Raw genomic sequence first — 26,287 nt, forward strand, 5'->3', positions numbered from 1 at the left:
GGGATAGGTTCTACCCAAGGGTACCCGACACATGCATACATACATAAGCATATTCATCAATTGAGACTTCCAAATTTCACATGGGTGAAATATGTTAGTTGCTTGCCTTGATGCACTGGTTCACAAAGGTGCGATGCCTCAGGATCGACCTCGGTCTTCGGGATCAATGGATCGGCGTGTTCTAAGAAACATAACGCGTGCAATGATAAGCATAAATGAAATGCAACAATCTAAGCCACAAGGTGCAAATGATGAAATGCCATGAAAATATGCTTTAAAATGTATTAAAACATTTTTCCTAGCTAGAAAAAGTTAAAAGAAGACTAGAAAAATTAGTTTCATCCATTTTGGACTTGTAAAGAATTAATGGTGAATTAATGAAGGTTAAGCATAATTAATTAGCCTCATACATTTAATTCGATATTTAATTGCTGGGGATATTTTTAGCAGATATAGTACTTTATTATGAAACCAACATAATTGGTTTCATGATTTTTGGAATTCGTATGAATTAAGTATGAATTTTATAAGTTATCAGCAGAGGCTGATGAACAGTGCACCCGGATACTCTGGTGAAGGCTGGATGCTCCGGAGTACCGGAGACTCCGGGAGACTCTTCGGCAGCACCCTCTTTATTATTTTCGGCTGGGGCTCACCCGGAGACTCCGGGGAAGCTCCAGAATTGGACTATTTTGTGGGGCAAAATGCCCGGAACGAATTGCGATCTTCTCCAAACCAAAAGGGAACATGTTTGAGCTAGTTCAAGGGTTCTAGAACTCATTTAATAACCTAGAAACTCCATTTCTAACTCAAATTCATCTAATTCCTCAAATTAGGTCTAAAACATCAAAAAATGCCCAAACTTCACCACCTAGCTCCAAATTCGGATTTCGACCAACCAAATGCGTATCCAAGCCATGGGAATCCTAAAGGACTTACCCAAGGTGCTTTGCCGAGGTTGGGGACTGCCGGGAGAAGGAGAAAATGGTGGGAAATTGAAGGACTCTGGTGTTCTTCACTTTTCAACCCTAACACAAAAAGACATCCAAATCGGCTCAAATCCTTTGGGAATGATCAAACAAATTAGAGGAATGGAATGCTTGTGAGCTTGTGATCGCAATGGTACCACATGCATACCTTGATTCGGCTCCTAGAGCGCAGATTTGTGGGAGAAAAGAGAGAGGGAGTGAGAGGGAGAGTGAGCTCTTGCTCCTTTGCTTTGGCTGGTTGGGAGAGGAGAGAGGCACGAGAGTGGGAGTGAGGGAGCAAGTGGGGCTGCTGCCCAAGTGGAGGGAGAGATGGTGGGGCCAGGTGGGTCCCACATGTTAGAGAGAAAGAGGTCTATTTTAACTGCGAATTTAATTCTTTTCTCTCCTGAATTTCTTTCTCTCACCTAATTGATCAAACAAAGAGCTCGAGTACGCCAAAATAATTTACCTCAAAAATAATTATGACGCTAATGATGCATGATTAAGCTTAATCACATGATTATGGAATTTGGAACGTGACACCTGATGACTCACCCAGTAGCCACCGGGAAGCCAGCCCGAGCAACGAGACGCCGAGGCCTCGGGAGACCGAGCCTTTGGGAGGCTAAGCCTTCGGGAAGCAGGACTCTAGAAGGCTGGGGCTTCGGGATGCTGAGGCTTCGAGAGACCGTGCCTTTGGGAGGCTGAGCCTTCGGGAGACTGAGCCTTTGGGAGGTTGAGCCTTTGGGAGGCCATGCTGGTTAAGACAAGGGGTCGTCGGGGGTCCTTAATAACGACCCCCAACAGTATTGACTAAATCTAGTATGTGTCATTTTTGTTTAAGGTGATAAGTCCACAATAAGAGTCTCAAGGCGAGGTTGCAAACATCATTGTGTCCACATATCCCTTGGCTAGCCAAAGCATCTCCTCCACCTTCTGGAACGCCTCCTTGTTCATCTCCCCCAGGAAATTTTCTTGCAGGACATTGGTGTTGATGTCCTGATAGTGTGCCGTCAGAATAGCCAGCACTTGGGCCACCACCTCTTCCATGCCCCACCACGCCTAGCTCGATATGTGGTTCGCCACCTTCGGATGGAAGCCCTCGAATGCCTCGTCAAGTTTGGTTGCCCGGGTAGCTAGTTTGGCAGCGTCGGCGTCTTCCACAGGCTCCACCTAGATTCTAACTTGGGCAAGGGCGTCCTGGAATGTTTCTAGGGACTTGGCAAGCTACTGTCGGACGGAAGACATCCAGGCCCCCTCTTGGGCTATGGTGTCATGTGTCTCGGATAGCTCTACATGAATAATGCATCAAGTTCAGAACAAGAAGGTAAAAGCATGATGTGTCTGAGATATCGGAGGCTTACCTTTGAACTTGCTCTCCAGCTCGGAGCACATATCCTCCTTCTTGGCAACCTCCTAGGAGGGTTGGGAACCCATTTCAACCAGTTAGCAGTCCTTCTTGGTGATCTCCCCCTCGAGTTCGATCACCCCGAGATGTTGCCTGCTAGGTCTCACTATGGAGTGTGTGCAACCATGACATGTACATCTGCAAAGTGTCATACAAGTACCCATGATTCCATAAATTAAATAGTTGTTTTGCATGGTAGCACTCACCATGAAGAAGGCACTAAAGATTTCCTCCAGGTCACGGCTACCTATGACTTGGGACCCCCTAACGACATCCCTCCATGGCATATCACCGAGCACCCCATGGATCAGGTTCGCATTCGCCGAGGTAGATGGAACCTCCACCTTCTTGCTTTTGTCGATAGATCCTGGGAGCTCAGTGGACTCATCACCGCACCCCTCTGGGGACTTGATCTCCTAGAACACCATGCTACCAACACCCACACTATAACAACATACGCACCACAAACGAAAAGAGAGCAATCACATAGGACCAAAAAATAGGATCAACACGCTACCCAGCAAACAGGAACCAGAGATCTCTAGCACCAGCAGCGCACCAAAGCACCCCCTCGTTAGCTACCGTCCTGACCACCATGTTTACACTGGAGGGCTGCATTGTTGAAGACACAATCATTCCAATGCTTCCATAGCTCCCAGGCTACCAAAATTTTCAAGTTGTCTAGTGCCTGATGCACTGTCCTTTGGTTGAAGACATGCCGTGGAACAAGTGATATAAGATTAGGGGCTAGCTCTGTGATGGTTTTTCCATGTAACCACCTATCTGACCAAACCTTTGTGTTTGCACCATCACCAACAAAAGACACAGTAGCCATGTCAAATAGAGCCTTTAAGTTTGGATGAACCTGAAAATGTAGGCCAGCCCAAGGGCAAGATGGATCAGTTTTTCGCAGTCATAGCCATCTAATCCAGAGAGCCTAGCCAAGAGAGGGCAGGTCATTTATGCCTAAGCTGCCATACTAGATAGGCTGACACACCCGCTACTATGAAACCAGAAAATTGCCACCATTTGCTTGTTCTTGCCCTTTCCAAAAAAAAACCTCGCCTTCGTTTGTCAATGGCTTTGAGGACCCAATTAGGAAGATCCATCATGATCATCTGATTAATAGGTGTGGCTGTTAGGACCACACGCACCATGATCAACCTACCAGCCTATTCATCAAACCGGCCTCCCATCCTGGTAAATAACCTCCCACTTTGTCTACCAACGGCTACAAATCCATTTTGGTGGGCTTTCTAACTGATAGAGGGAGACCCAGATAAGTGCAAGGGAAATTTTTGACCTCACATGACAGCTGTTCCAGGATGGTCATTAACACCTCTTCATGACATTGGATGGGAGTTACAGAACATTTTTGGATATTAGTCTTGAGCCTAGAAGCGCTCCCAAAACCCTCCAACAATTGTTTGGTCAATGATGATCCTCTCCCTCCCCCGACCCTTGCCCTCCCGGTACCTCCACCCTCCCAAGCCTCACGCCGGCGTCTATCCCAGATCCGGTAGCCACCGATCTGGCCATGCTCTCCCCGAAGCCGGTCTCCCACTCCCCACAGGTGTTGGGTCCGACCACTGGATCACATGCGCAACCACTCCAGAATTGCGACAACGCAAGCGACTAGGTTCCTCGACCACCCGAGCGACCAAAGTATGGAAGCACACCAACTCACAACCACCAGTCACGACTAGCTTGAGCGACCAGTCGTACGTGCTCGACCACGACTAGACTGGCTATCCGTCGAGTACGTGCTGCTCTCAATCACACCAACCGACCAGCAACGTCCAGCTATTCCTGGGTCACATACTACTCAGCAAGATCGAACTCGCGTATCTTGATGAGAAGCGAATAAACAACAGAAATTCGATGAGAACAATAAAACAAGGCAAAAACTCTTTAGAGGAAATTTTTAGACTCTATTCAACTCGTGACTTGCACGACTCTGTGTCTTGCTTACAAATTAGAGATTACAACTCATATTTATAGTGACCTGCTAACTACGAATCCTAACACGAATCGTGCCATCCCACGATCCGACTCTGGATTCTAACTTCAGCTCGAACTCTGCACTCATACGAACGACGCTATAGCCGTATACGAACTCCTTGCTTCCGCACCATCATGAAACAAGTCCCCGAAGCCTAGGACAAGGATTAATTCCAACATAATCCCCCTTAATCTTGTCATGGGTCAAGTTCACGAACTCCCAAAAGATGTCGCATGACTACCAGCTTCACCGCCGAGAAGGCCTTCATTAGAGCGTTAGCTCACTGCTCTTCCGTGCAGATGAAATCTACCTCAATCTGCCCTTCTTCAACGCACTCATGGATGAAATGAAACTTGGTGCCAATGTGTTTACTACGGCCATGAAACACTGGATTCTTCATCAAAGCAATCGTTGATTTTTTTTTCAACAAATAATTTGACTGCTTTGGGATCTTCTCTTGTCAGCTCCCCCAACAGACTTCTAAGCCACAGTCCTTGGCATGCCGCCGCCATTGCTGCCATGAACTCAGCTTCGCAAGAAGACAAAGCAACCATTTTATGCTTCTGCGAGTTCCATGACACCAATCTATCATTAATGTAGAAAGCCATACCTCCATTACTCTTTCTGTCATTCATGTTGATGAGAAGATTAGGCCCGATCTTCCGTTAGGTAATGGTAAGTCGATTGGTGGAGACTCGACGTTGACGATCCAAGGCTTCCAATCAGGACAAAACGCAACCCTTGCAATCGCTACACTCCTGCTCCGTTGGTTATCAACCGTGTGCGGCACGATTGACCTCGCCAAGAAGGCTAATTCCTGCAAGCGAATCAACAACACAAGCAAGAACACAGAAGAACACAATCTGAAATTGCAAATATGATTAAGCTCACGAGTTGGGGTTTCACAAACTGAACGACGGTGAAACTGTTCAATGACAGATTAATCTAAGCAAAACCCCAAAAGGTCTATGACGACGGCTGCTAGGTATATGAACAGTGGTGTGCTAGGGTTTTGGGCAACCAGGGGGGCGTCCACAACTTGGGGTTAGACCGGAACACATTTACAAGGCCCGATATGGCCCAAAATTATGACACAGCACATTGTTTTGATGACACAAAATATTCCATTGTGAATCTGGAGCTGGTACCAGTACCAGAACAAAGCTATCGTCCTTAGCTTTCCAACGAATCAAAGAACACCGTATTTGGACTCCATATGAAGAAGTTATGGCCGTTTTAGTGTGGCGCTGTCTGCTGAATCCGATCCGAGTTCTAACTCCGACTTGAAGTTGGCTTGAGCCCCGTCCGACTTGGCTGTTTCATAGGTGCTTCTCCCATATTCTTAAGCATAAAAAATTCACAAAAATTGAGTAGCATCCCATCCTTATAATTAGTAGTATGGATAGCGAGTAATGAATTCACCTCATAAGTTAAACGACGTACACGAGCCCGTGTAATCGGTCCTTGTAATGGATCAATCACCGGAGGATCACTTGTAGCGCATGTATCTAAATGAGTGATATCCTCATCATCCTCCCCCTCTTGAATTGGAGTCATCCTCAACGTAACCTCATCTCCTCTCCAACATATGGTTTTAAATCTGAAATGTTAAATATGGGACTAACCCCAATATCTGCAGGCAACTCAAGCTTATATGCATTATCATTAATCTTCTCAAGAACTTTAAAAGGACCATCAGCTCGAGGCATCAATTTAGATTTTCTCAACTCTGAAAATCGATCTTTACGCAAGTGTAACCAAACAAGATCACCAAGTTCAAAAGTTAAATGTTTTTTCTACCCTAGCTACCATAAGCTCTAAATTTCTCATTCATTTTTTTTAATATTTCCTTTAGTTGTTTCATGCATCTTTAGAATAAATTAAGCACATTGTGTAGCATCCAAATTCAGAGTTTCAGAAGGAGGTAAAGGTAGTAAATCAATAGGAGCACGGGGATTGAAACTATACACTACCTGAAACGGACTTACTTTGGTGGTGGAGTGGACGGATCTGTTGTAAGCGAACTCAATATGAGGCAAACACTCTTTCCACATCTTCAAATTCTTCTTTAAAATAGCCCGCAACATAGTATAATGTGCAATTAACAACCTCTGTTTGTCCATCAATTTGGGGATAACATGTAGTAGAGAACAGCAGCTTCGTCCCCAATTTATTCCATAATGTCCTCCAAAAATGACTCAAAAACTTTGCATCAGGATCAAAGACAATGGTATTTGGCACTCCATGTAAGCATATAATCTCCCTGAAAAATAAATCAGTTATGTGTGTAGAATCATCACTCTTGTGACAAGGTATAAAATGTGCCATTTTAGAAAAATGATCCACCACTACAAATATACTATCCCTCCCCCTCTTTGTCCTAGGCAATCCTAAAATAAAGTCCATAGAAATATCCTCCCAAGGTAAACTAGGAACAGGAAGAGACATATAAAGACCATGTGGATTCAAGCGAGACTTAGCTTTATTGCAAGTAGTGCAGCGTGACACGTAGCGCTCGACATCGTGTCTCATCCTTGGCCAAAAGAAATGAGTGACCAGCACATCGTCAGTTTTCTTCACTCCAAAATGTCCCATCAAACCTCCTCCATGCGCTTCCTGTAAAAACAAAAGACAAACGGAGCTAGCTGGAACGCATAGCTTATTAGCGCGATAAAGAAGTCTATCATTCAGCAAATACTTATTCCAAGTTCTCCCTTCTTTACAATTTTGAAAAGCATCTTTAAAGTCCGAATCAGTTGCATACAACCCTTTTACTGTTTCTAAACCAAAGATTTTGTGATCTAGTTGGGACAACATGGTGTAACGTCTAGATAATGCATCCGCAATGACATTGTCTTTACCTTTCTTGTGTTTAATTATGTATGAAAAAGATTCTATGAACTCAACCCATTTAGCATGTCATTTATTCAGTTTAGCTTGACTTCTAATGTGCTTCAAAGATTCATGATCAGAATGAATAATAAACTCCTTAGGCCAAAGATAGTGTTGCCATGTTTCTAAAACTCGAACTAAAGCATACAACTCCCTATCATAAGTCGAATAATTCAGAGATGGTCCATTTAATTTCTCACTAAAGTAAGCAACGGGTTTACCTTCTTGAAGTAACACTCATCCAATTCCAATTTTGCTAGCATCACATTCTAACTCAAAAGTCTTACCAAAGTCCGGAAGTCAGAGTAGAGGTGCATGTGTAAGCTTCTCTTTCAGTGTGTTAAAAGCTTCTTCTTGTGCTGGACCCCAATGGAATGGAACACCCTTTTTTGTCAACTCGTTAAGGGGCGCAGCAATGGTGCTGAAATCTCTCACAATACGCTGATAAAATCCTGCAAGACAATGAAAACTTCTCACCTGTGTAATAGTCTCCGGGGTCGGCCAGCTCTTGATGGCTTCAATTTTTGATTCATCCACTTCAATTCCCTGTGGAGTACCAACATAGCTGAGAAAACCAACTCGATCAGTGCAAAAGCTGCACTTCCCAAGATTAGCAAACAAACGTGCCTCTCGCAAAGCATAAAAAACAGCACGTAGATGATCAATATGTTGTGTATGTGACTTGCTATAGATCAAAATGTCATCGAAATAAACCACCACAAATTTACCAATGAAAGCACGTAGAACTTCATTCATCAATCTCATAAACGTGCTAGGTGCATTAGTTAAACCAAAAGGCATCACTAACCACTCATATAAACCAAACTTTGTTTTAAAAGCAGTTTTCCATTCATCTCCCAATTTCATTCTTATTTGGTGGTAACCACTACGCAAGTCAATCTTTGTGAACACAATAGAACCACTTAACTCATCAAGCATGTCATCTAGCCTAGGGATAGGATGATGATATCTTATGGTAATGTTATTAATGGCTCTACAATCAGCACACATGCGCCAACTACCGTCTTTTTTAGGAACCAAAAGAACAAGAATAGCACAAGGACTAAGGCTTTTTCATACATACCCACGGTCCAAAAGGTCTTGGACTTGTCATTGAATTTCCTTAGTCTCCTCTGGATTGGTCCTATATGCTGCACGGTTTGGCAAAGTTGCTCCCAGGATCAAATCAATTTGGTGCTCGATTCCTCTCAAAGGTGGTAGCCCCGGGGGTATCTCGGTTGGAAACACATCCTTATACTCCTGCAAAAGGTTAGTGACAGCATAAGGCAAAGAGGAAGGGTATATCATCAAGGGAAAATAAAGCCTCTTTGCATACCAAAGCGTAGCAAGGAACATCATTGTTAACAATTTCAGCAAGGTCTGATTTTGTAACAAGCATAACACCACCTTTTAATTTAATGCCTGTGGAACTAGAAGAAGGTGTTGGTTGCTCTTTCTTTGGTCGAAAAACATGTTTAGCTACTTGCTGATTTTCAGATTGTAAATCTTGTTCTCTCTTCGCATTTTCAGCTATCTCTTTATCACATTACACAATCTCACTCGGTGTTAAAGGAAGCAAGATTATTTTCTTTCCTTTGTGCATAAGTGTGTATTTATTACTTCTACCATGGTGTGTAGCATTAGTATCAAACTCCCAAGGACAGCCTAACAAAAGGGAACATGCTTGCATAGGCACGACATCACAATCTGCATAATCATGGTAGGAACTAATGAAAAATGAACACAAACAGTGTGTGTTACCTTCGCCTTACCACTGTTGTTGAGCTATTGAATGTGATATGGACGATGGTGTGCGCGAGTGGCCCAGCCAAGCTTATTGACAAAATCTGAACTCACCAAGTTATTGCAACTCCCACCATCAATTATAACTCGAACACAGTAGTCCTTGACAATGAGAAACATCTGAAACAAATTATGGCGTTGAAGCTGCTCCGCTTGCTACATTTGAGCACTCAAAACACGTTGTACAACAAATGTTCTATTTTTGTAGTCCTCAGTGGCAACGGCACCTAAAATATCATCACCATCGCTATCGGTCTCATGATCACATGCAAGGTTAGCTTGAAGCACAAATTCATCGTCAACATCACTAGTATTGATGTACCCACCGTCATCGGTTGCAACATAAGCGCGTTGACTGGGGCAATCCTTCATGACATGGCCCATGCCCTTGCAACGGCGGCACACAATACTCGTTGAACTACTCGGGGAGCCAGTTGAAGGAGTGGTCTTCGTCGCTAGTTGCTGCACAGAAACATATTTGCTCACCTCGGCTGTATGTGGTGCTGGTGGTGACGGTGCTGCTGTACGCGCCCTATTATCGGAGGGGGCAGTAGATCGTGCCGAAGTGAATGAGGCTGGTTTGGCTTTGCCCAATTACAATCTGGAGGAAAACGAACTCCCAATGTTCTGCGACTTTGGCTCACGTCCCTGCAATTCATTCTCAACCAACAAGCAAGATGGAACAACCTATCCATGGTATTATAATCTCTATAATCAACCAAGTCCTGAATTTCACGTCTTAACCCCGAATAAAAATGAATCATTGTATCCTCATCATTTTCTTGTATACCACAGCGAAGGACAACAATGTGTAGTTCATTATAGTATTCATTAACAAATAGACTACCTTGATTGAAGCACTGCAATTTCTTTTTTAAATCTCATTTGTACTCAGGAGGTATAAATCTACTACGCATGGCATGCTTTAATCTTTTCCAAGTAGTAGGTTCTAATCCAGCATTTACCAACCCACTCCACCAAATAATTGCATAATTAGTGAACTCACCAGTGGCTTGTCTAACTCTATGTATGTCAGGAACCATGTGAGAATTAAACTTCTGCTCAACCGTCATTTCCCAATCTAAATAAGCATCAGCATCATATGAACCATCAAAAGAGGGTATCTTAAACTTGACCTTAGCATAGTGATCATCATTACCTCGAACATTACATCTCATGTGGTGGTTACGGTTGTTGTTATTATTGTTCAGCCAGCGCTGATGTTGTGCCCTCCAATCTTGTCCCACAAAATACCAGCATCATCATCTTCATGTCCAGCATTGGGATCATCATTGTCAGAAGCATCTTCTTCCTGTGGATCCCGCAGCTCAATGTCGTTCACTCGTGTGACTAGATTAGCAATGCTTGTTCTCATGTCGTTCATCCTTGTGACAATGTCATTCAATGTTTGATTTTGTCTTGCCATCATGTCATTTAACGCTTGATTCTATTGCTGAACGAGGGTGTTAAGTTCTCCCTTGGAGACATAGTCCTTGAGATCCGTTGGATCATCTGCCATGGTTAGTAGAAAGCAAAGGACAAAACAAAATTATCCCTATCACTATTAGGCAGTGGAATCACACACACTCAAGCATCTTACCACACTGTTACAAGTGTTCTTACCAACACAGCAGGTGGAACAATCGGCGGCTGCTTCTTGATAACTTGTCGAGCGAGGGTATGATTGCAAGAGAGGACCTATTCTGATCAAGAGAAAGTGTAGCTTGACATGGAATAATATGGTAGCAAGGAGTAGCAAATCGTAATCAGATTAGCAAAGCTGAATAAATGTTCAAAGTAGTTATCATTGCTGGTCCCTAGCATGTCCCTAAACCTAGCACAACAAGCTGAAAGAAAGGACCAAGCACAAAGAACACAGTGTGCTACCACAATCTGATTGCCTTTCATAGTTCTGATTTTTACCACAATATTTTTTCTCTATTTTTTTTTGCATACTTTCTCTTCTAGATGTTGTAGCACACACTTATAAAGGGTCTAAAAAATATAGGCACAAAAAACAGATCACAAAGCGGTAGACAGCAGAATGTGAAAAACGGGTACTGAAACTTTCGGGCCCCGAAAGAGGGTCTAAACAGTTGAATTTGGGTGTCAAATAGGGAAACAGATCAGAGCCTAGTTTCTTTTTTCACGTCGGTCTCGAAATTAGCTTTCCAACGGCGTATAGAACGTCCAAATCCGAGTTCGTAGGCAAAAGTTAGGCCCGATTTAGTGAACATTGCTCAAACTAGGATTTCTGCGCACTTATTTTCTTCTGTCGGTTTAGGGCAAAGCTTCCTTATCAACCAAACATAGGACATGGCTAAGTAACTCTACTTAGCTATCTAAACACACCTAGGGCAAAGCTTCTCTGGGCTATGGATGATAACAACAACGAAAAATTAGGGCAAAGCTTCCCTACTCAATCGGTAAGCCCACGAAATTAGGGCAAACAAGCAATCGGATCGCCAGATGAAAAAGGAGGGTTGTGGTGGTAGGGCAAGTGATACAAGACGTCTTGTGACCTATCTAGGGCTAGCGTGGTGAGAATTAACACAAGGTGGTTTGCGAGGGCAAATCGAGTGATGTAGTGGCTCGACTTCTTAGTGGGGGTGGGAGTGGTGGGAGAGCGGCGCGACAAATAGCACGGGCGTTGAACTAAAACCGAGAACACTACTCTAGACCAGCAACAAGACTTGACCACAATGGACACAAACTCAACAACACGACACCAAAAATGAAACTGCAAGGCCCAAAGGGTTGTGGGACAGCGGACAAGGGAAATATTTTGGCTTTTTGTAGACTCTAGGTGATGAAAACAGAACTAATCTAAGGGAAAAATGAAATTACCCAGCGGGCAACCTGAAAATATGATACCAGTTGATGAGAGGATTACGCCCAATCTTCTGTTAGGTAATGGTAAGTCGATTGGTGGAGACTCGACGTTGACGATCCAAGGCTTCCGACCCGGACAGAACGCAACCCTTACAATCGCTACACCACTGCTCCGTTGGTTATCAACAGTGCGCAGCATGATTGACCTCGCCAAGAAGGCTAATCCTACAAGCGAATCAGAACACAAGCAAGAACACGGAAGAACACAATCTGAAATTGCAAATATGATTAAGCTCACGAGTTGGGGTTTCACAAACCGAACGACAGCGAAACTGTGTAATGACAGATTAATCTAAGCAAAACCCCAAAAGGTCTATGATGACGGCTACTAGGTATATGAAGAGGGGCGTGCTAGGGTTTTGGGTGACCAGCAGGGCGTCCACAACTTGGGCTTAGACCTAAACACATTTACAAGGCCCGATATAGCCCAAAATTGTGACACAGCACATTGTTTTGATGACACAAAATAATCCACCATGAATCTGGAGCTGGGACTAGTACCAAAACAAAGCTATCGTCCTTAGCTTTCTAATGCATCAAAGAACACCTTATTTGGACTCCATATGAAGAATTTATGGCCATTTTAGTGCAGCGCTGTCTGCTGAATCTGAACCGAGTTCTGACTCCGACTTGAAGTTGGCTTGAGCCCCGTCCGACTTGGCTGTTCCATAGGTGCTTCTCCCATATTCCTAAGCTTAAAAAATTCACAAAAATTGAGTAGCATTCAATCCTTATAATTAGTAGTATAGACAGCGAGTAACAAATTCACCTCATGAGTTAAACGCCCGTGTAATCGGTCCTTGTAATGGATCAATCACCGGAGGATCACTTGTAGTGCGTGTATCTAAATGAGTGATGTCGTCATCACATGTCACCAGCTATATCACTATCTGTGTAGCCGGTGATCACCTCTGTTTCTCCTCCTCTAGTATACACAATACCATAATGCACAATGCCCTTCAAATACTGAAGAATTTGCTTTACTGCCTTGTAATGCATCACCGTGGGCTTCTCCATTAATCTGCTTGCCATCCCAACAGCAAATGAAAGGTCAAGTATTGTATGGAGCAAATACCTCAGGCAACCGATGATGCAACTACTCAGTTTCATCAACTAGTTGTCCATCTGGATCCTTTTGCAGCTGTGCCTTTTGTTCCATGGAAAATTTTGTGGGATTGTAATCCAGCACACCGAATTGACCAAGAACCTTCTTCGCATACGCTGTTTCCTTGATTGTAATTTGCCCATCTTCTTGCGTTACCTCAATTATGAGATAGTAATTGAGCAATTCGAGATTGGTCATCTCGAACTCACTCATCATCTGCTGCTTGAATCCCATGATCTCCTCTGGACTTTCTCCTGTCTCAATGAGATCATCAACATATACTCCAACAATAAATCCATGTTGGCATGTTCCTCTTGTGTATACGGTGTGATCTTGAGAACACTTCACAAATCCAAGTTGCTTTAAGCTTTTATCAAGCTAGATATTCCAGGCCCGTGGTGCTTGTCGAAGTCCATACAGCGCCTTGCTGAGTTTGAGCAAAAAATGCTCTTTGTTCTTCACTATAAAACCTTCCGGCAAAGTCACGTATACTTCCTCTTCGAGCTCACCATTTAAGAATGCCGATTTGACATCCAGATGATGAACTTGCCAACCTTGGTTGGCTACAACAGCAAGGATGATGCGTACGGTATCCAGCCTAGCCATTGGTACAAACACTTATTTGAAATCAATTCCTTGCCGCTGCACATACCCCTTCGTGACCAGCCTTGCCTTGTGCTTGATCACATCTCCATCTGAGTTCTTTTTCAGTTGTAAATCCATTTGAGCCCGATTGGCTTATGACCAGCTGGCAGCGTTGTTATAGTCAATGTGTTATTCTTCTCTATGGACTCGATCTCCTTGGCCATGGCGTCCTCCTAGACCTCCTATCCAGCAGCCTCAAGGTAGCAAGATAGCTCCTTCGTCTACACGAGCATGACCTCTTCTTCCACATCTTCATTGAGATCAACCTTCGGAGCATCTCTCATGATGTCGTCAATGTGCCTGTATTGCACTGGGCCCTCATCTATGCTGCTGCTCCCGCTCGATAGCGGTGTGGCTCAATCATCCACCAGCACTTCAGATGCTGGCAGCACCACTAGATTGTGGGGATTTTTGGAGAGACAACTGTCGTGCATTCCGCAGTGCATCTCCTGGTTACTGGCCCTTCCGGTGTCTCCTCTCCCACCAACAGAGTTGATGAAGGAGCCTGATCATTATGTGCCGCGGGCGTTGGCACACCTGCCAGACCACCCGTGAGTGGCATAGTTCCGCCTACTAGTGGCTCAGTGCTAATTGCCTCCTCAACATCGAAATCAGACGGCTCTCCGCTACTTGTTCTTGTACACCAGCTCCACTCCATGCTTTCATTGAATTTAACATCATGACTTACATGGATTTTCCCGTGCCTTGGTTCAAAGAGACGACGTGTCTTGCAGCCGTCCTCGATGCCAAGATACACCATCAGCTAGCTTTGATAAACGAGCTTCTTCAAAAGTGGTGTTGTCACCTTCGTGTGTGCAGTGCAGCCGAACACACGAAGATGTGCCAAATGCGGCTTCCTTCCGTTCCAAGCCTAGAACAGGGTGCATTCATCCAGCGCCTTCATCGACAGGTGGTTCAGCAGATACACCGTGTGTCGCACCACCTCCCCCCAAAACCTTCCAGGTACGTTCATGCTCTTGAGGAGGGACCTCGCCATCGCCATCACGGTCCTATTCCTCCGCTCTATCACACTGTTTTGTTGTGGCGTGTATAGCGCGGTGAGGTGCCGTTTGATCCCAGCTTCCTCGCATAACTGGGTGAACTCAGCATAGAGGAATTCCCCACCGCAATCAGTCCTCAATGTCTTGATGCATTGCTCTCTCGTGTTCTCAGCCTGCAACTTGAACTTTATGAACATGGAGCAAGCTTGGTCCTTCGACTTGATCACGAACACCCGCATCCATCGTGAGTAATCATCAACGATGAACATAATGTAACTGTTACCGGCGAGACTCGAAGGTGTGATTCGCCCACAAAGGTTAGCATATAGCAGTTCCAGTGGCTTCTCCGCCCTAAAATTTGCCATTGCCGGGAACGACTGCCTCACCTACTTTGCCAGCAAACATCCATGACATAACTCATTCGGGTGTGTGATCGGCGGCACTCCTGCTGCCATCCCCTTGTTGACAAGCAGCTTCATAGCAATGAAGTTGACATGTCCGAGCCTCGCATGCCAAAGCCACGTCGGGTATTGAAGGATGGCTAAGAGATGCACTGGCGTCGCTTGATGCAGCTCGATCTTGTAGAGGTGATTTGGAGTTCGCCTCACCTTCATAAGCAACCGTGCAGGACTATTATCATACACACGTAGATGTTCAGCATCCATGATCACCTTGTGTTCAACTCCGGTAAGTTGTCCAAGGTTGATGATGTTGCTGCACAGTCTTAGAATGTAGTAGACCTCCTGCAACAGCCACTGGTCATCGTTCTTGCAGCTGAACACAACAAACCCTAAGCCCATGATCTGTACCGTGGAGCCATCCCCGAACTTCACCTTGCTAGTGACACATTCGTCCAGCTCTCTGAACTTCTCTTTGTCATCGGTCATGTGATTACTGGCCCCATTGTCCAAGTACCAGACCTCAGAGCTAGAGCCTTCTTCCGTTGTGTCACATAGTTCTGGCTCCACTTTCTCCTCATTCAACAGCACGGCTCCCCGCTGGTGCTGCTGTTCTTGTGCTGGCTCTTCTGACATCATGAGTAGCAGGGCCAGCTCGATGTCATCAGCACGAGTGAGATGAGTCTCCTCTTCCTTCTTCTTCGGTGCCTTGCACTTGTTCGCGTAGTGTCCCATCTTGTAGCAGTTGAAGCACTTGATGTGGCTCTTGTTGCGGCGACCACCGCCTGAGCCGCTCTCCTTCTCATTGTGCGACATCCTCGAACGACATCTTGTCGAGATCGTAGAACTACTCAATCCCGGCAATCACACTCAGGAATCGATCCGGCATGGTGTTGAACAGCTTTTTGACCAATGCAGCGTCGTCGAGCATCTCCTCTAGGTTTGCATACCTGACGGACATGTTGTTTAGCCTTCCGGCATACTGGTCCAGGTTTTCTCCCTCCTGCATGCGCATGGCGTTGAAGTCGCTCTTCAACGTGAGAAGCCGTGCATCCTTGACGTGATCCGCGCCGATGAACCTTGTCTTGATATAATCCCAAACCTCCTTCGCAGTTTTCTTCCTTGCCACTTGCATCAGGAGATCCTCCGGGAGCGCTTGGAAGAGATGCGACTTCGCCTTCTTGTCCTTCTTCTCGTCGACGGCCGCACCGACCACTAGCTCGACTGCCTCCCAAACGCCTTGATCTTCCATCATCGCCTGCACGCGAATCACCCAGCATATGTAAACTGCGGGTATAGGAACGGCCCACCGCCGCTCTCCTGCGCCACCTCGCCCTGAGGAATGATCGACATCTTCACAAGTTAGTGTTGTGCCCTTCCAACTCTAATACTAGATGTTGGGTCTGACCACTGGATCACGTGCGCGACTACTCCGGATTCATGACAACGCAAGCAACCAGGTTCCTCGACCACCCGAGCGACCAAAGTATGGAAGCACGCCAACTGACAACCACCAGTCACGACTAGCTTACGTGACCAGTCGTACGTGCTCGACCACGACTAGACCAGCTATCCACCGGGTACGTGCTGCTCTCGATCACACCGATCGACTAGCAACGTCCAGTTATTCCTGTGTCGCGTACTACTCAGCGAGATCGAACTCGCGTATCTCGACGAGAAGCGAATAAATAGCAGAAATTCGACAAGAACAATAAAACAAGGCAAAAACTCTCTGAAGGAAATTTTTAGACTCTATTCAACTCATGACTTGGACGACTCTATGTCTTGCTTACAAATTAGAGATTACAACTCATATTTATTGCGACCTGCTAACTCCGAATCCTAACACGAATCATGTCATCCCACGATCCGACTCTAGATTCTAACTCCGACTCAAACTCTGCACTCAAACGAATGACGCTATAGCTGTATACGAACTCCTTACTTCCGCACCATCGTAAAACAAGTCCACAAGTTCTATGACAATTAATTCCAGCAACAGCCATCGGTTTCCCATTCTCCTTTGTCACCGTCGGCGTAGCCGTTCCTACCGGCGAGCTGGGCGAAGGAGTTGTGCTGGCGGTTTTCCTGCCCGTCCTCCCGGAGTGAGGGCCTGCGCACCTCCGCCGCGTGCTCATTCAGAGATGCAGTTATCTCCTCAGCTGCTCCGGTCATGGCACCAACGGTCTTGACCACCGCGGAACCCGGGTAGCCTTCCAACATCAGGACCGTTCTACGCCGGCCGCCTGCACAGTGGAAGCCGCGACCTCTTATTGTAACACCCAGTTTTAAAGGGAACAAAACCGGGCACAACACATGTATGCCAGGAACAACTTCCATACATGCGCTTACATCATTAGTGATATCATCACAGTGCAAAAGATACATCGAACTTAACCTTATTACAAAATGACCCGAGGGTCTGAAAGAAAACACAGCGGGAGACAAGAGGGGTCTTCAGCGTCAGCGGCTCCAGCTTCCACAGGCGAAGACGTCAACTGGGGGCTCCACAGCCTAGAACAGCAGCTCGGGATCGAAGTCATCAAGGTCGAAGGTACCAGCTTCAAAGACAGCTTCTGAATGGCGGGAGAATGCAGGGGTTGTACTCCGCAAGTGCAGGGGAAAGCAGGGTATGAGGCTTTCGACAAGAAAAAGGCTTGACAGGGGTTATTAGCACTAAGCAACTAAAACGATGCCTTAACCTATACTCCCAGCAACAGGCATCCTATTTACTAGGTGTGAAGACACTTGCTATAACCAAAGGGATTTGACTCACCGGGTATCCCATATCCGGTTACCCCAAAGCTCACCAGATAATCCCATTACCTGGCTACCCGACCAACCATACCAAAACCCAGATCCAACTAATCTTGAAGAAGTCCAAGCTCGCTCTTGACCGTGAGCACGGCTGATCGACCAGTTTGATACTCTGCAGAGTTTGCACAGATCCACGAGTCGTGATTCCCTTGTTACTCCATACTTCCGGGGTAAGGAGTCGGGGTCTCACTACAAGGCCTTTACAAAACTCGCGCCGATTTGTAGGCACCCACTAAGGTTTCACCGCTAACAGCCGACCGAGTCGCTGCAAAAGCCCCCTCTTGTGCCACATACTCGACCAGTGATGCCCACAGAATCGGTGGTCGCTAATTATTTGGCCAGGCCGTACCCATATAGGCCTCGTGGTTGTACGGATATAACTTGGTTACATGCCCAAGAACCGGTCCTTAGGACCCCAAACAGATACATACCCAAACTTGCCATAGGCACCACCACAATCCATCCATTCTGTTGGGGAAGACCTATACCATGTTGCTACAAAAGAATTACCATTTTTTCCATCGGGACAGTGTTACATAGTTCATTAGTCAATATTAACCATTCTCCCACCCGGACAGCGCTAGCATGATCTACCCATCTTCTTAACCTGATACATCAACGGCGACAAGGAAAAAAATATCGAGACAAAACTAGTAAACCCTAGCATGGGATATCATTTTGGACAGCATGCATATTGAAGGATAAAAACTACACCTGCAAGTCTTAAAACTGGTATAGAAATGCTCAAGGGCACTTGCCTTCACCGGGTTGCTGCTCAAAGTCCTCGAAAACTTGGTCTTGGAGGTTGCCGAACTGCTCAGCTCCTAAACGACGGACCGGAAAAACACAAACCAAACAAAACTCTAAGAACAGCACACCAAACAGTACTGAAACTATTAAAAAACTCTACAAAAAGATTCTACACGACGCTACGAACAATTTGACGTGAAAATCGCCAAAATCGGAGCTACGAGCAAAAAGTTATAAGCTTTTGAAGATGTAGGGACTTTACTGCAAATTTTACATGTTTTCCAGAGAGTAAACCGAAAAAATTTTATACTGGAAATTGGATTATGACGCAATAAAACAATTACTGAATTATTTCTTAATTGGAAATGACATGGAATTGGTCCACGGGCTTGTGGACCACTGAAAGGGCATCGGTCCACCGGTCCATGGTGGACCGAAGGGGTATGAAAAATTGGCCGGTCTAATCCGGGCCGAAGAACCGGGATCCAACGGCCGGAAATCAAAAAGGGGGTGGCGCCGGTGGTTCAACAGTGGGAGCGGCGGCCGGCGACGATGGGGACGGCGGCGGGCTCGCCGGCGATGCGCAAAAGGCGCATCCGGCCATGGTTTGCTTCGGGACTTGGCGCATAGCAACGAGGAGCTCGCGGGGAAACTTACTGCGGGCTTGACGGCGGTGGAGGAGGTCCGGAGATGGCTGGCTACGGTGAACGGCGGGCGGAGGTGAAGCGGCTCGGCGGGAACGGTGTTCGACGGCGGGTGAAGCTCCAAGAAGTGCCGGGGTGAGCTCCTAGAGGTCCGGCGGCACCATAAGAGCGAAGAACGAGCTTAATCGTGGTTCGGTTGAGGAGAAAGAGAGCGGCGACCGAGCTCCTTACCGGCGGCAATGGAGGTGACGGCGGCGGCTCGAATCCGTGCACAACAGAGAGGGGAGATGGGGTATTCGGGTGCGGAACCGAACAAGGATGCCGATAGAGCTCTTAAATACCCGAGAGGAGGAGTGGAACGGCCGGATTCGAGGAGATTCGGCCGGCGGCTTGAAAGCACTTAAAAGCTTCGGTTTCCATGCAAACGAGTGGGTATTCAAGGGGGAAACGGCTCAAATGGAGGAAATAGGGGGCGGCGATCACGGTGGTGTGGTTTGATTGGAGAGTTAAAGCACGGGGAGGCTTCGATTTGAAACGGTCGCGGCGATTTGGGGGCGTCGGTGTCCGGTGGCGGAATGAGGAAGAAGGCGAGCCGGCGGCTCGGCGGCTCGGGCGGGAGGGCGGCTCGGCTCAGAGCCGGGCCCACTTGGCAGCGAGGCGGGCGGAGGCGAGGCGGCTCGGTGGGCGCGGTAGGCCTGCTCGGCCTGCGGGCCGGCGCGGGAAAAGGAGGGGCGCGGCCCACGGCGGGAGAGAAAAGGGAACGGGAAAGAGGCGGGTTGGGCCGGCGCGGGGAAGACGGCCCAGGAAGGGTTTTCCATTTTAGAAATCTTTTTTTTTCTTTGCTTTAGGTTTTCAAACTTATTTTCCAAAAGAGATTTTAACCGAGCGAACTCTAGCGAATTTTAGCAAAAAGAATTTTCCACACAATAAAACCTTATTGCAACTACAACGGCATGAATGCGACAAACATTCAACCTATTCCAAATTAAATTTAGAAATTAATTTCCTATAGAGCTAAAATGAAATCCACTTATTTAATTTCTAGCAAAATTTTAAATTATTGCAAATTTTGAAGTTTTGGGTGTTACAAACCTACCCCCCTTACGATGAATCTCGCCCTCGAGATTCGAAAAGATCGGAGAAGAGATGGGGAAACTCCGTCTTCAAATCATCTTCTCTTTCCCAGGTGGCTTCTTCTTCTGAGTGATGCTTCCACTGCACTCTACACATTTTGACTCTCCTGTTCCTGGTAACTCGTTCTGACGTCTCAAGAATCTTGACCGGATATTCGGCATAGGACAGATCTTCTCGCACATCCAGGTCTTCTACTGGTAACTGTTCCTCAGGAACTCTTAAGCACTTCTTTAACTGTGATACGTGAAAGACATCGTGTACTCCTGAAAGTTGAGGTGGTAACTTCAGCTGGTAAGCTACTTCTCCTCGTCTTCCCAGTATCTTGTACGGACCAATAAACCGAGGTGATAGCTTGCCTTTGACTTTGAATCTACGTAGCCCTCGGATTGGTGATACTTTGAGATACACAAAGTCTCCTATTTCAAAGGTTAGTTCCCGACGTCGATGATCCGCATAACTCTTCTGCCTTGACTGTGCGGTTTTCAAATTATCCCAGATCTCGTGTACTTGCCTTTCTGCTTCTCTCAGGACTTCAGGACCAAAAACTTGGCTTTCCCCGGTTTGATTCCAGAATAACGGGGTTCTACATTTTCTCCCATACAAAGCTTCAAAAGGGGACATCTTCAAACTAGCTTGGAAGCTGTTATTGTATGAGAATTCTGCATACGGTAGATTCTTGTCCCAACTGTTACCATTCTTGAGTGCACATGCTCTCAGCATATCTTCAAGAATTTGATTTACTCTTTCCGTTTGCCCATCAGTCTGCGGGTGATAGGCTGAACTGAAATTCAACCTTGTATCCAGCGATTCATGCAGACGTCGCCAGAACCTTGAAGTAAACTGACTGCCACGATCAGATACAATTATCTTAGGCACTCCATGCAGACATACAACCTTGGACATGTACAACTCGGCTAACTTTGGACTTCGATAGGATTCCTTAACTGGAATAAAGTGAGCCACTTTCGTCAACCGGTCAACCACAACCCATATAGAATCATATCCTGATTGCGTTCGTGGTAGACCCACTATGAAATCCATGCTAATTTCTTCCCACTTCCATTCAGGTATTTTTAGTGGCTGTAGCAGTCCTGCGGGTCTTTGATGTTCAGCTTTGACCCGATGACAGATATCACACAAAGCTACGTGTTCTGCTACTGCACGTTTCATTCCATACCACCAGTACTGATCCTTAAGATCTTGATACATCTTGGTGCTCCCAGGGTGAATAGAATACGCTGAATCATGAGCTTCCTTTAAAATAGTATCCCGAATAGACTTTATGTCCGGAACACAAATCCTATGCTTATACCATATTGTACCCTGCTTGTCTTCAGAAAAGTCCGGGGCTTTGCCTGCTTTGATCAATTGCTTGATCTCCAAAATCTTGTCATCTTCAAGCTGACCCTTCCTTATATCTTGTTCAAGTGTTGAGTCTATTTCCATAGCAATCATCTCGGTATTACACACCATACTTAGATTCAACCTCTTGAATTCCTTGCATAGTTCGGGACTCAACTCTTGGAGAGTCATAGAATTAACCTGAGATTTTCTGCTCAAGGCATCGGCTACTACGTTCGCCTTTCCTGGATGATAGTTGATTCCCAAATTATAGTCCTTAATAAGCTCTAACCATCTGCGTTGTCTTAGGTTAAGATCCGGCTGAGTGAAAATATATTTTAAGCTCTTATGATCAGAATATATCTCACATCTTTGTCCAATCAGGTAATGCCTCCAAATCTTGAGTGCATGAACAACTGCGGCTAGCTCCAAATCATGCGTTGGATAATTCTCTTCATGCTTTCTTAGCTGCCGGGATGCATAAGCTATAACGTGGCCTTTTTGCATAAGCACACATCCCAAACCTTGACGGGATGCATCACAATATACCGAGAATGGCTTCTGAGTGTCTGGCATGATCAAAACTGGTGCTGAGGTCAACCTTTTCTTTAATTCATTGAAACTGGCTTCTCTAGCTGTTGTCCACTTGAACTCTGCTCCCTTCCCTAACAGTTCGGTCATTGGCTTCGCTATCTTGGAGAAACCTTCAATAAATCGACGATAGTATCCTGCTAAACCCAGAAAACTACGAATCTCAGACACATTCTGCGGTGGCTTCCAATTCAGAACGTCTCTTACCTTGGATGGATCTATGGACACACCTCCTGCTGATATGATGTGACTGAGGAAAGGAACTTCCTTCAACCAAAATTCACATTTGCTCAGTTTGGCAAACAACTGGTTCTCCCTGAGTTTCTGCAATACCATCCTTAAATGTTCCTCATGTTCTACTTCGTTCTGGGAGTAAACCAGGATGTCATCGATGAATACCACAACGAACTTGTCCAAATATTCCATAAAAACCTTGTTCATCAGATACATGAAGTATGCTGGGGCATTGGTCAGTCCGAAAGACATTACTGTGTACTCGTATAGACCGTACCGAGTAACAAATGCAGTCTTGGGAATATCCGAAGCACGAATCTTCAGCTGGTGATATCCAGATCTAAGATCAATCTTGGAAAACACACATGCTCCTATCAGCATATCAAACAGATCTTCAATGCGAGGCAGAGGGTATTTGTTTTTTATTGTTACTTCATTCAGAGCTCGATAGTCTATACACATCCTCTGTGTACCATCCTTCTTTGGAACGAAGATTACAGGGGCTCCCCAGGGCGAAGAACTGGGGCGAATAAACCCTTTGTCTAGTAGCTCTTGCATTTGCTCCTTGAGCTCAGCCAACTGGTTGGCATCCATTCTATATGGCCTCTTATATATAGGAGCCGTTCCAGGTACTAATTCAATGGCAAATTCAATTTCTCGATCAGGTGGCATACCTGGTAAATCTTCCGGAAAGACATCAGGAAATTCGCTGACCACCCTGCTATCTTCCACTGCATTGGTTTTGTTCAAACTGGCGTTGATGGCTGACTCTGTTGTAGCTTGGAATTCCACTTTGGTACCATCAGTATGCGTCAGCTGTACTGTCTTTGTTGCACATCCTATGACTCCTTTGTACTTGGTCAGCCAATCCATTCCCAGAATGATATCGATTCCTTTGGATTCCAGAATGATGAGATTGGCAAGAAAATCTACCCCCCTTATGCTTATATTTACTTTAGGGCATACCTGCCTTGATTCCATTGCTCCTCCAGGAGAACTTACTAGTACTCTATTTTTCATTAATGCTCTTGGCAATTTATAAGCATTCACAAACTGGTATGATATTAAAGAATGCGTAGCACCTGAATCGAATAATACTGTTGCGGGGTGAAAGTTTGCAGAGAACATACCCAGCACTACGTCGGGAGCTTCTTGGGCTTCCTCCACTGCAACGTGGTTGACGCGACCATGCATCGTGTTCTGGCGGGGCTGCTGCTGCTGGTTGTTACTACCTTGGGCCTGACCTTGCTGCTTCTTAGGGCATTGCTTGGAAAGATGCCCGAATTGGCCGCAACTGAAACACGGACCAATGTTGCCTAACCCCTGACCTGTGCGTTTCTGCGGTTGTGGCTGGTTGTGGTTGGGTCGCTGCTGCTGGAAGTTGGGGCGAGGCTGTTGTTGTTGCTGAATCGGGGGCTTGTAAGACCCTGTAACCTGACCTTGCATCTTCTGCGGTGGCCTCTGCTGGTTTTGCTGCAGCTGGTTCTGACCTCCCTGGCGGAACATCGGACCAGTGGCAGGGGCGTTGAAACGGGGGCGAGTGTTACTGCCAGAAGACTGACCCTGCAGATGGCGCTTACGTTCTTCACCTAGATTCTGGCGCTTCTTTTCTAATATGAAAGCTCTATCCACCAATTTCTGAAAATTAGGGTACTCGTTGGCAGAGAGGGCATACTGTAGACCGGAGTTTAGACCTTCAAGAAAACAGTCCTGCTTCTTCTCGTCTGTGTCAACATCACTGGGGGTGTAGCGAGACAGTTGAGTGAACTTAGTGAGGTACTCTCTTACAGACATAGGGCCTTGTTTGAGACTGAGGAACTCCTTCCTTTTCAGCTTTATTTCTCCGATAGGAACATGGTGAGCGCGGAAACTGCTTCGGAATTCTGCCCAGGTGATCTCCTGGGGGTCCTCATGAGCGGCAGTGTAAGCAGTCCACCACTCCTGAGCTGGCCCACTGAGTTGGTGGGATGCAAAGAGAACTTTTTCTCTTCCATTGCACTGAGCTATCTGAAGCTTGCTGTCGATTGTCCTTAGCCAATCATCTGCCTCCATTGGCTCTATTGCCTGAGAAAAGGTAGGTGGCTGGGTGCTCAAGAAAGTCCTGAGTCTAGACTGTGGCTGCTGCAGCGGTGCCTGCTGAGCCTGAGGCTGCTGGTTGATGGCTTGGACCAAACCTTGAAGAAGAGTCATGACTTGGTTGGCGTCCATGAGGGGTGGCGGGGGAGGAAGGTTGTTATTGTTGGCAGCGTTGTTGTTGACAGTGTTGTTGTTGATGTTGTCGTTGGTGTTGTTGCTACGTCGGGTGTTCACCATCTGTTGTTGCCAAGGCGCGAGAAGCATAAGGGAAAAACAGGGACGGAAAACGAGACAGGAACTGAAAGAAACTGAAGGGAACGGAAAGAAAGGACTCCCGACTATTATTATAATAACTGATGAAATGTAGAGGGGAAACCCCTACATCACACCAACACTCAAGCAAAGATCCAACTCAAAACAAGGTCTACACAGAACAGGCACAAGCACAAGCACACCCTACTACAAATGACACGAGTCTAAACGACTTATTCTGCTAGGGGACATCTTCCTAGCTCGACTCTACTCCTGGCCGGCGGTGCCTGAAGGTCCTGCAACATCTGCCTGACGGAGCCTCTTGCGCGAAGGAGAGCGGGGCGGTGCAGGGGCGGAAGGCGGTGCTGGTGGAGCCTCGTCGGGGTGCTGGTCGGGATCCTGCAGCATGATCTCTAGCTCGTAGATCATTTGCTCCTGCTCGGCGTGGCGCTGGTGAAGATCCTCCAACTCATCGAGTGCTCTGTCCAGCTCGGCGTAGAGGGCGGACCGAGTCGCTGCAGAAGCCCCCTCTTGTGCCACATACTCGACCAGTGATGCCCACAGAATCGGTGGTCGCTAATTATTTGGCCAGGCCGTACCCATATAGGCCTCGTGGTTGTACGGATATAACTTGATTACATGCCCAAGAACCGGTCCTTAGGACCCCAAACAGATACATACCCAAACTTGCCATAGGCACCACCACAATCCATCCATTCTGTTGGGGAAGACCTATACCATGTTGCTACAAAAAGAATTACCATTTTTTCCATCGGGACAGTGTTGCATAGTTCATTAGTCAATATTAACCATTCTCCCACCCGGACAGCGCTAGCATGATCTACCCATCTTCTTAACCCGATACATCAACGGCGACAAGGAAAAAAATATCGAGACAAAACTAGTAAACCCTAGCATGGGATATCATTTTGGACAGCATGCATATTGAAGGATAAAAACTACACCTGCAAGTCCTAAAAGTGGCATAGAAATGCTCAAGGGCACTTGCCTTCACCGGGTTGCTGCTCAAAGTCCTCGAAAACTTGGTCTTGGAGGTTGCCGAACTGCTCAGCTCCTAAACGACGGACCGGAAAAACACAAACCAAACAAAACTCTAAGAACAGCACACCAAACAGTACTGAAACTATTCAAAAACTCTACAAAAAGATTCTACACGACGCTACGAACGATTTGACGCGAAAATCGCCAAAATCGGAGCTACGAGCAAAAAGTTATAAGCTTTTGAAGATGTAGGGACTTTACTGCAAATTTTATATGTTTTCCAGAGAGTAAACCGAAAAAATTTTATACTGGAAATTGGATTATGACGCAAT

General features: G+C 46.1%; 1 protein-coding gene across 1 annotated transcript; it reads right to left on the reverse strand.

The window, feature by feature from the left end:
- Window positions 1–17,100: 17,100 nt before the first annotated feature.
- On the reverse strand, window positions 17,101–24,677 carry LOC133904517 (uncharacterized). The gene is made up of 4 exons (XM_062346014.1): window positions 23,756–24,677; window positions 23,343–23,518; window positions 21,782–23,222; window positions 17,101–17,360 (listed from the first exon to the last, which is right to left on the reverse strand). The coding sequence occupies exons 1-4, from the start codon at window positions 24,675–24,677 to the stop codon at window positions 17,101–17,103; spliced, it is 2,799 nt and encodes a 932-aa protein (XP_062201998.1).
- Between the last annotated feature and the right edge of the window lie 1,610 nt (window positions 24,678–26,287).

Source organism: Phragmites australis, chromosome 22 (genome assembly GCF_958298935.1).
Source record: "Phragmites australis chromosome 22, lpPhrAust1.1, whole genome shotgun sequence".
Classification (NCBI taxonomy): domain Eukaryota; kingdom Viridiplantae; phylum Streptophyta; class Magnoliopsida; order Poales; family Poaceae; genus Phragmites; species Phragmites australis.